Consider the following 11,210-nt stretch of genomic DNA (forward strand, 5'->3'; position numbering starts at 1 on the left):
TAAAAGCCTGCTGAAGGTCACCATGGAAACCGCCTGCTGAGGCTTCGCTGCTGCACTCGGCATCTCCTAATCAGCTACCATGTGAAATGCAAATTCAGACAGTCTGAAAATTAGTCAAGAAGAATAGAGGATGAGGATGCAGATATGTGAAATATTCATGCGCTTCATGGAAAAAGGAAGACAGCATGAATGACACAACAAAGAACGGCCCCTGACATTCCTGATATCATTTTGCATTATTGTTCACACCCTACTGTATTTCTAGGCCTCCAGTTCTGAAGCTGGTTGTATGAACTGCCATATTTATAGTCTACAATAAATAATAATTAAAAACGGCCAAGGAAAAATGACTAATTGGAAAAACCACAAAGAGATACTGTATAAATTACACAAGAGATCACTACTTAATCCTTTGAAATGTCACTGAATTATCCTTTTAAGTCCAGTTTGTTTCATAAAAGGGGGAAAATTGTCACTATAAATACAAAACAAAACACTGGGCAGTAATCTTTTGTCATAGTCCAATCAGTGTCTTTGAATGTAAAAAAATTTAAGGTTCAGAAATACAATCCCTATTTTAAAAATGAAACTGCACAATGCTTTATGTTTATTAGAAGTATTTCAGTCCTTGTGTTTATCTGTGTTTTCAAAGGAATCTTTAATTCATGTGGGTTGAATTCAATTAAACTGGTTACTAACACACTTCCCTTGGTTTACAGCTTCTACCAGTTTTCCCTGTTCTTTTCAAAGTGGGAAAGTATTTCAAAACCAGCACCTCAGAACATTTACAAGTAAACATTTATATTTTTTTCATTCTGTTACACTAAGAAAAATACTTATTTTATTTAGTTTCAGTTTGATGTTTGGTTGGTGTCTTTTCATTTCAGGGCTTAAAAAAAGCAAGTACCCCTTCTTAACTGCATTAACAACAGTCCTGTTTCCTATCAGCTTACAACAGTGTGCCGATATGCCAGTGTATATTGCTCAGATTCAATTATGTTATGTCTGCCTATATTTCCCTGAAATTTACTATTAGCCTTGTCAAGAACTGCTCTTTCTTGCAGAAGAACTGCTGTTCAACTGTATCGAACAGCACGTCCCCGGTTTTACAACGCGTACAAATGGGAACTAAACAATTCCCTTTCACTAGTGAGTTACGCGGTATCTATTTTAATGCAAGCCCCCAGAGAAACAAGGCTAATGGGCTAATCTACTGCACAACACAAACTCATACAGCTGTGCTTTTAGAAAAGCACGCCATCGACGTACAACTCAATCCCACTCTGGCACGTAGAAGGTACCATTGTGCATTCTGGGAAGACTTTTTGTCATAATTGCAAGGAAGCTCAGTGAAACTAAGTAGTTAACAGTGTGATGTTTCCATCATTAATCGCCCCCCAAATTTAAAAATCATATCAGAGGCTTGTTTTGACAGGAACATTTGAGCTAGTTCAACAAGCAAACACTCATGGGCATAATCTGCAAACAACATAAAATCACGCAAGTTCATTTACTTCCACAGAAGTGTGCCAGCTTACACAAACTGAGCAGAGCCCATGAAAAGAAAAATTACTTACTTCCTCGGAATAGTGATCTGAAGGGAGAGGTGGGTAGTCACACTGTTCTATCTTCTTGCACAGGGAGTACAAGTTCATTTTATCACCATAAAAGGGACTCTGCAGTGCAGCCATCTGTTTAAAGAAACGTACAGTTTTCTTTTGTGTTTATAAGTAAACCTGTTCTGTCATAAAATCCATAATACTAACAAATCAAAAGTGATTTTTAACAATTTTCAATTCCCTACTTGGAAGTGTCACAGTGCTAAAAACAGAAGTTCCAAACTTATTACTGTAACCAGCGTGCATATTTATTCCATGCCGTACAGTCGCACCTGTGACAATCCTTGCATCGCGGTATTGAAATTGTACACCCTTAGAGTTTTATTAACGGAGTACAAGGAAAAACTGAGTAGTTTCCAATACTGCTGTGAGCATAGAGGGTTGTTACACCACAAAGTAGACAAAAAAAAAACCCAAAACAAACCACCACCCCCAATGTAAATTTCCTCTGAAGATGTCCTGGAAGAAAACATATCACTTATTTGAAAACATCATCTGATCTAAAGCAATATCATGTTGAAAATGCTGGATAACAGTAGCAGATTTTGTACTTTCCATAGTTATTACACTAACCTTTGATAAAGTTGGGTTTTAAAACAAGAAATCTAAGGTAAAACCTATACTTGTAAAAAAAAACCCAAACCCTTCATAATTCAGTATGTTATTCGAAAATATTAAAAAAAAAATCCCAAAACATCTCAAACCATCCCTTGCTATAATTTACAACTGTAATGCAAAAATAAGAATATCTGTTGGAGAGCACTTATATAAATGATCAGCTTAAAACCAGCATGAGTAAACCTACGCTTTATTTCCAGACAATGTTACAACTTGACATTTACAGTGGAAACAAATGCTACAGTTAGCAGGACTACAAATTTTAAAATTCATTTAAAATCTCTCCATTCTGTTGAAAGCCTTCCGAGTCTTTGAACCGCAGCAGCACGAATGCTGCTTTGAGTGCAGTGCTGCCCCAAAGTCAGTCACCCTTTTCTACATGTGCTAATAAGTTTGATTTTGGAAGGACAATGTGTACATTCCCCAGACAGGCAGAGCGTGTGTGAAACACGCTGGTCCATGCTGTGCTACTCAGTGAGCTTCAGCAGGGACAGGACAAGCTGAAAATGGCTCTCATCTGTCTTGTGGTCTTCCAGATAGCAGTTTAACTCTTTCATGCCTAAGCACAGATATCACTGGGAGAAAATGTATGAAGAAAATGACCAAAATTCTCTTACATTTAGTTTATACCTGATAAAAGCATTCTCAAATAGTTCAGTGCTTTTTCATATTACCTTTAAGAATAAATAATTTTAAAGCTCCCAAAACAAATACCATACTACCATTCCATGCTGCACTCCTCCCAGGAATTCTGTAATTGTATTACCAAAATAATGTTAATTTTTGGATTTACATGACATTGTCTTACCTTAACAAGAATTTTAAAAATGCAAGCTAAAGGCCAAAAAAGAAAAGAAAAAAAAAAATCAACTGCAGTGTCTATACGCATGCAGAAATTCTAAATAAATGCACAGATACTCATTTTCGTACTCTAGGTGTTCATTAAAAAGTACTTTTGTTTGAATGCTGCCGAGTGTTAAAAAAATTCTGAATGTCCCCTAAGGAGTTAAAACAGGAATACTATATTTTCATGCATCTCCTGCTTTGACAGATGAAAAATGTCAACTGTCCTGTTTTTATTTTCAAGCTTTTGCACTATTCATCTGGTTCATTAGTGCATCTCGCTGCTGCCCCTGACAGCTGCTCGCCCTCTCCTCCCAGCAGCTGAATTTTTCAGGCTAATTTGATCCTCCACACTGAGACGATCGCTAGAATGATTGACTTGCTCCCTGACCTCCAGGGTCTGACTTTCCTGATTAGTATTCTGGGGGTGTCTGGGGGACGAAAGCCCACTGTCTGTCTTCGGGGCTGGTGGCAGCTCGCTCTCTCTTCTTTTTTTTTTACCTTTTTTTTTTTTGAACTGTAAGCCACCAACCTACAACCCTGTAAGGATGCAATTGCTACGCTGAACAATAAAAGGAAATGTGTAAGACCTACTTTTCCATGTAAAGGTCCATGTAGCAAAAGCACAGCATCTTGATTTTAATTAGTAAAGTCTACTTTGTTGCATATCAATTAAAACTCCAGTGTAGTGTTTTGAGGTTTCAGAAATACCTGAGGCTCTAAAAAAAACCAGACTTTATACTTTTAAAAATCTTACTAGCCACATAGTTAACAATGAATAACAGACTGTAATATAGGTTAGAAACAATAGTTTTTTAAAATAACACATTATAGCAAATTAATCTAAACTTAAAACATAACTGAAAAGAGTTTAGCAGCAATTAAGCATTTACTGAGAAGTGATAAACATGGCACAGCTTTCCTCCCATTAAGCTGGAGAGGATCCAGAGCACATATCAACATGGAATCAAACTAATAAAGCAAGCTAAATGCAGGCAATAGACATATCACAGACAGATACCCAGCACAAAACTGCACCGGTAATAAAAATGCAAAAATGCATTAGTCCACACTCTCTTGAAGAACCTTAAGTAGCCACTTTCAAATAGTTAAGAGAAAAATGCTAAGTATACATTTTGAGTTTACTATACCTAAAATTTTAAAATTATATCAGTGATCAACAACAACAAAAAACCCACCAAAACCTAACAAAAACCAACAATCCACGAACATCTGATATGTTATAGAACTAAATGGGATTAAAGCATCTCTATTAAAAATTAAAAGCTACAGTTGAGGACACTACCATATACTATAACTATATAATACATATCGACAATAAATAAACTAATAATTACTTAAGCCTTACAATAAGGAAAAAAACCAAAACACAACACTGCACCAACTATAATACGATCCTGGTAAAACTTCTAAAATAAATAAAAAGAGAACGCTATTTAAAGATGCTGAGGTAATGAAGGAAACTGAGTTATTTTGCTATTTTGAAATTATTTACCAGATCAAAGAAAAATTTAATATTCACACAGGTGTTTAATATACTGTATCACCACCAAAGCAGCACTCTTTTTAGAGAAGTGCTATTGATTTCTATGCAGCAATTTTATTTCATGTAATGTAGAAGAAAAATTAATCTTAAAACATGTTTATTTTTAATAATAATTAGTTATTTCAGGTTTTTATTTGTTTGTTTCCAGATTAAAAAAAAAAATCCAATGAGGAGAAAAGACATAGCAACCCTGAAAAATCCTCCTCTTCCTTTACACTACTTTTAGGCTCCTGCACAAGTGTGTGAAGCAGAGCACTGAAATTGATGGCAGTTGCCATGGGCAGCGCTGGGGAATTCCAATACAGGATTAAGTTTCGGTTCAGGATTTAAACTTCTAAATACTTGCTATCAGGGACTGGGCTTCATTCCTGTCAACCATACCCAAGATGTAGAAGCAACAGGACACATAGATACATAAACTGCAGAACTGCAGTATAGCTATTTGGCCTTTTAATATTTAAAGCAACCTGTTAGTGACAGAAAGTAAACTAGTATTACCAGATCAGACAAGTCACCCAGTAATAACACACAACTTCAACAGGCTGATGCTTTCTACAAAATCCTACAATAATAGGAGGTGCCAATCCTGTTAAACATGTATTACGTGATACCTGATGTATCTGATGACTCGCTGAGGCAGATGGCTTGCAGGTAAATGAAAACTGAGTGGGTACACGAGCTTTATTCTGGAACATGACTTCACTGCCATTGCTGATGGAACAAAATTTTTCTCCAGTGTCCTTCACAAGTGTTTGGTCTTTTGATCAAAAAATGATATGAAGAACTTTGAAGACGTTAACTGCCTTCCAAGCCTACCTGTTCTTCACACCTTCATTCACCTCAATTTCACTTCGGCCTATATCTTTATTTTCTCAGAATACAGTATCATTTTAAATTATGTATCACCTACCACTCTTGAACATATTAATAATAAACATATTAAAAATAATAATTAACATATTAAAAATAATAAGAGTTTAACCAATTGGAGGAGGAGAAAGAGTAGAAAAATTACATATGTCTGTGCAGGCAAAGTCATTATCTCGAAAGTTATCCGACCTAGTAGTAATAAGCACACAATTTTTTTTATTGCTTTACTTAGGTTTTAAATATTTTTTTAAGAAATGAAACTTGTATGAAAATAACCACGGTGCAGTTTTTGAAAGCATTAGTTGCATACTAGTTGCGTATTTCTCAATGTATTGATTCCCAAAATCATAGAATCAGCATAGGCCTTCAAAACACCTAGAACAATTTTACTTGTGCTTGCCATTATTCGTTTATTAATCCTTCAGTTATGCCCAATCTTCAACAAATAGTTGGAAATTTTTTGCAGCAAGCCTGGTAAAAGGCAAGACTTTGAGCAACACACAAATAAAACTATTTCATATGCTGAAGTTGGAAAAAGGTCTCATTGTTAATATTAAACAGACATATAATAGCTGAAAAGCAGCTTTTCCACAATGATAAATATTTTTCTCAACTATAAAAATAGAGAAATAGATCCTAAAAACAGTCCTTAATACACTGGGAGGCGGGGGACAGGGGATGGGGAGCACGACAGTGTTCTTACATGCACTGTAGGTATCAGTATTACCTCATACAGCAGACAGCCTAGAGACCAGATGTCAGATTTGAAGTTGTAACCATTTTCGTGTATTCTCTCCGGAGACATATAATAAGGTGTACCAACTGCAATAAATACAGAAGTACTTTTGAATGAAAATTTCTGTTACCTAATAGTAAAAGTACAGTTTTCCTGGCTGAAAAGCATTTTTTATCTTCTATATTTCCCATTTTGCTACACATACAATTTCAATTCATACTTATGACGCTTCAGTTTGATAAAAACACGTATTAAGTATCTATTTCATCCAATGCAGCTTTATTTTCACTGCTGAGATATAATTACCAGAATTAATCAGTTGTGGAATACTTCAAATTTCTGCTTTTAAAGAAGCTTGAAAGTAATTATTTTCTTCTGTAGAGAAACAAGGGAACATACTACACACACGCACACATACACACACCCCTACACCCCCCTCCGCTCCTTTCCAAACTGCTATCACTGTGGCTGGAAACAACAACAGCAAGAAATTCTGTTCATGGCTTGCCTAGTTTCCTCTTAAATGACTTGTCTGATCTTCATTTTGAGAATATACAAATCTGAAAAAACTGCTTTTGAAACTAGTAAACACAATTTAGTCTGAGTATCTGAAACTAAAATTGAGCCTGATATCCAGGACCTTCAGCTTCCCAGAGAGGAAGGCGGGAAAACCTGCAAGCCCAGCAGAAGCTGAGGTTCCTAGGCATCCGAGCAACTCATCCATCTGCTGCAGGACTGGGCTCTGAGAGGGCTTTTCAGCTCCCAAATCTGTGGCTTTCCTAACTTAATCCTGCCTCAGAGCTATGGGCTCTGGAGACACCTGCTCCTGAAAAGCAGCATTTAGTAGGACTGTTCCAGAACAAATTTAAGTTGGATATACTCCAGGACATCTCTCCCCTTGATTTTAATCAGACCCCATCCACCTGTGTCACAAGTTTTTTACAAGAGAGAAATTCTGAGATGTTTGAGCTCTGCAAAAAAGGCCATTGAAAGAAAAAAAAGGTATTTCAGTGGTGGGTTCCTATGTGATGGATCAACAAAAAGAAGTAGTTACAAGAAATAACTGTAGTGGCGATTTTGGTGCATTGTCTCTGAACTTTCTTCTTATATCCCCGACAAACTGACTGCCTAAGAGCAAAGAGTCACAGATCTATGCAGATTTTTACTTCAGTTTTGTGTGGAATATTTTAAGCACTGAGTCCTGATGATGAAAACCAACTGAAACCTGTCAATCCAATACAAGTAAAAATTCCGAAAGTAAACATCTTCCATGGAGATTAAAACCAGCCTTCTCATCACTGTACACTATGAAAATTGCAGTAAGAACCTCACAGTATTTTATTTAACACAAAGACCTCGTCTCACTTCCGCACCTCTGAATTAGCATCATCTATTCAGAATTCATCTCTGTATGAATACTGGAGACAGGGATATAGTGAATACATCAGTGATTCCAAATCTTTTGTGCCCTATCTTTTAGAAAGCCTGTCATCTCAAACTATGTCACACTTTCTTGGGGCAAGGGAAGTACTTTTCTACTTGAAGGCCCAGCTCAGACTGGGAAACCCAGTCCTGCCTTATCCCAGGTGAGGCCACAGCTGCTGATAAGCCACCATTTCAACTGATCTCCTTGGCAAACAAGGTTGAATACAGTATTCCAAACCAATATAAACTGAGAACATTCTTTAATGCAAGAACAGAGATCCCCTATTGCATCTCGCAATGGATTTGTCCCCTAAGTATTTTGTGGGAGACTCTCAGCCCCAGGAAAGCAGAGGGTGCCCCAGCCCCCGTCCCCAGAGGCTCCCTTAGCACCGGCCTGAGGAATCACCGCAGCTCTGAACCAAGACTATGAAAGATCAAGGGCTCAAAAGGTGAAACGTCAGGGAAAGCTAAATCAAAATGATGGAGTACTGTGAAAACCAGTTAGTCTCAGGGTAAGTTAATATTCACCCACGAGAGAAATGGTCAAGAGGTCTTTTCCCCCATGAAAGAACAGGCAAGCAGATGGGCAGACCGCAACACCAAAATAGCCACCTGAATATCCAGAAGGAACTCCGTTATTACAATGGATCAAAAGCAGTACTTTATGGGTGTTTAATGACAGCTATCTTAAAATTGGAAACTGTAATTAAACAGCATTTGGCATGACACAGCTTTCATATTTTTATTATCTTACTGTTGAGGGTATTTTGCATCCATTAATTAACACACTGGTTTAGTACATTCTGACACTTTGCTGGCAGAATTTATCTAACAAGTAAGTTTAGCAGTAATGTGGTCATTAGCTGGTTACAGCAGCACTGCCTTTGCTGCTCTGAGACATCACACAAGTAGCTGGCAATGAGTAATGTGCCAGCAAGAGGCTTCACAGAATCCACAGGGGGCAGCTGAAAACACCAAGGTTTGAAGGTTCGTAGGTTACTAAAAGCAAAAGTAATTTTAACCAGTAGCTCTGGGAAGCCTGCTGATGCATTAAGGGTCTGATACGACTGTGAAAGATTGATGATAGTGAAAAGGAAGAACAAATGCTATCATTTTACAGCATTTAGCCTAGTGTAACATCTTAACTGCAATATAACCTGAAGCCCCTGATGACCAACAAGTGAAAAGAATTGAAATTGTAGTTATGTTAGTCATCAAATCACAAAAACAACCTAAAGACCTAGACATCATTACTACTTGTAAATTGTTTCTAATAAACCATGACACAAAAGATTATGTTACTCTGACATTCAGGAACTACTGAAGACATTGCAATGATGCTTTAGAACAGTGAGCAATCTCAGTATGTAGCTGTACCACTGGCAAGCAACTACCACAAACACATTGTGTTTCCTTCCTGGATTTTTTTTTTTTTTTTTGCTAAGTAAAATACAGTATTCCAATAAAGACATGCAACTTCCTTTACTCATCTGAAGACCAACTACCAAAAACACAGTGGTTTCTTTCCGGGTTTTTTTTTTTTTTTTTGCTAAGTAAAATACAGTATCACAATAAAGACATGCAACTTCCTTTACTCATCTGAAGACACAGAAGTAGGATGATCAAGATGAAGACGTAACACATGAAGGTGCCTATGTTTTTAAGAACAAGATCTGTAACTTTAGCATTCTGGTCACTGCGTTTGCGTATCTTGAATAACCTGCAAGTCTGAATAGTAATCTCCTTGGAAATGGCCTGGGTCAAATAAACTGCTTCCTCAGAACGTGCTGCTGCTTTGGAGCTCCCTCCCTTTAAAGATGCTGCAGATCCAGAAAGTGCTGTTTCTTTATGCAAGCTTTCTGCTAGTGGAAAGGGCAAGAGACATAATGGAAGTGGTGGTTATTAGGGGGCAGGAAGCTGGATCTGAAGGATCAGAAGCAAAGAAACATGGAAAAGGGAGTGATGATATAAACAGTTCATCTTCTTACCAGCATAAATACATAATTCACACTGCTTTGAGCTAAAGAGGAGAATGTGTTCACTGAAAAACCAACAATACAATGAGGAGTCCAATGAAATACAGTGACAAGCTCTAAGTACTATAAAACATTTTTAAGCTGGGAGAAAAACTGCCTGGTAAGTGTTCATAACACTACTTATACAAAACAATGTAATGGGTGATTCAGAAGGTGTTTAAAAGACTAGTTTTGAAAAAGGCCATACAATTATTACTGACATTCCACGCATTAGAAAACCAAACCATTAGAGTTCAGGAAGGGGGCTAAATCACTTAAGTAACTCTTCTGATTTTCAAAGAATTCCAAAACAAGACTTCATTTAAAAAAAAAAAAGGCCCAATTTAACTTATCAAAAGGTACAGTTTATGAAGACTTCATGTCCATGAGATCACAGGAATTTTATAACAGAGTTCAACACAACACGCAAGTGATTAAGAACATGAATGGCTGATGCTGAAGATAAGCACAATCACAAAGACTGCAGTCAGGGAACAGTAAGGGTAATCACGCACTGACACGACAAATTCTCCATAATTATAATTTTTTTTTTTTTACTTATTTTAATATGTGTAGGAGATTTCTAAGTCATTGACTCATCTTCAACCACAGAGACTGGACCTAAAATACTGCACTTACCCAAAGTAGTTCTGCAACCTAGCCTACATTATGCAAATAGTCTAACCGCAGAAATCAATCTATAAGTAGCTGGTATTATTTTATAACATAGTATTGTAACAGCACGATAATTTACCTCAGCTTTCAAACTACTGTAAGGGATCCCCAGTTTTTGCACTTAAGAGCCATTTCAACACAGCTTCTCTGATGGCTGCGATGCAGCAGCTGCAGGCTCCCTGCTAGCCTTCCTGTACACTGAGGGTGCAGGTTCTCAGATCAGTTTGCTGAGAGTATGAAAACGGAGCTTATTCTATTCACAGTGCTGCACACCACCACCTCAGCACTGGCTTTGACACCCTCTGCTCTGCTAGAGAATCACATGTAAGAGGAAAGGAGAGTATCTGCACACGTTTTTACAAGGTATTTTATTCCCCAAAACCTACATGAGTTTTCAGTCAGAACCCTAATAACACAGCTCTGTGCTGGGATAGGAGAACCATGGAAATGACAGCTGTCAAACCACAGAAGAAATACTACGATTCAGTACAGGTGATCCTTTGCTTTCAAGCATTTTAAGAGGATTACAGATCTGCTCCTTCGCCCTGCAAGAAGGTATTCACATCATGGCAGCAGTGCCCACCTGGACAGCACACTGCGCAGCCCTCCAGCACAGCTACGCGGGAGAACCAAAGTGAGCTTTGGTTTGGGTTCGTTTGGTTTTGGGGTTTTTTTTAATAATTGAAAAACTAAAATATAGACTATCCTTCAGTCCACTGAATGACCTACAAAGATAAAAGACCGCACATTTCCATGAGCCAGCCTCAGAATTGCCATTTCATCAAAAAGCGTAAGGCCTGGCATTTAGCCATTAAAAACCCAAAAAAAACACCCCTAACACA

At 37.5% G+C, this 11,210-nt stretch overlaps 1 protein-coding gene across 1 annotated transcript in view; it reads right to left on the minus strand.

Annotated features, from left to right (window-relative positions):
• Positions 1–11,210, minus strand: part of NEK7 (NIMA-related kinase 7) — a 65,200-nt gene that overhangs the window by 5,520 nt on the left and 48,470 nt on the right. Inside the window, exons 8-9 of the mRNA XM_010131123.1 lie at positions 6,245–6,339; positions 1,578–1,691 (exon numbers count right to left, since the gene is read on the minus strand). Of these exons, the coding sequence (XP_010129425.1) occupies positions 1,578–1,691; positions 6,245–6,339 (209 nt within the window). The remainder of the gene's footprint in view (positions 1–1,577; positions 1,692–6,244; positions 6,340–11,210) is intronic.

This window comes from Buceros rhinoceros, unplaced genomic scaffold (genome assembly GCF_000710305.1).
Source record: "Buceros rhinoceros silvestris isolate BGI_N320 unplaced genomic scaffold, ASM71030v1 scaffold14492, whole genome shotgun sequence".
Lineage (NCBI taxonomy): Eukaryota > Metazoa > Chordata > Aves > Bucerotiformes > Bucerotidae > Buceros > Buceros rhinoceros.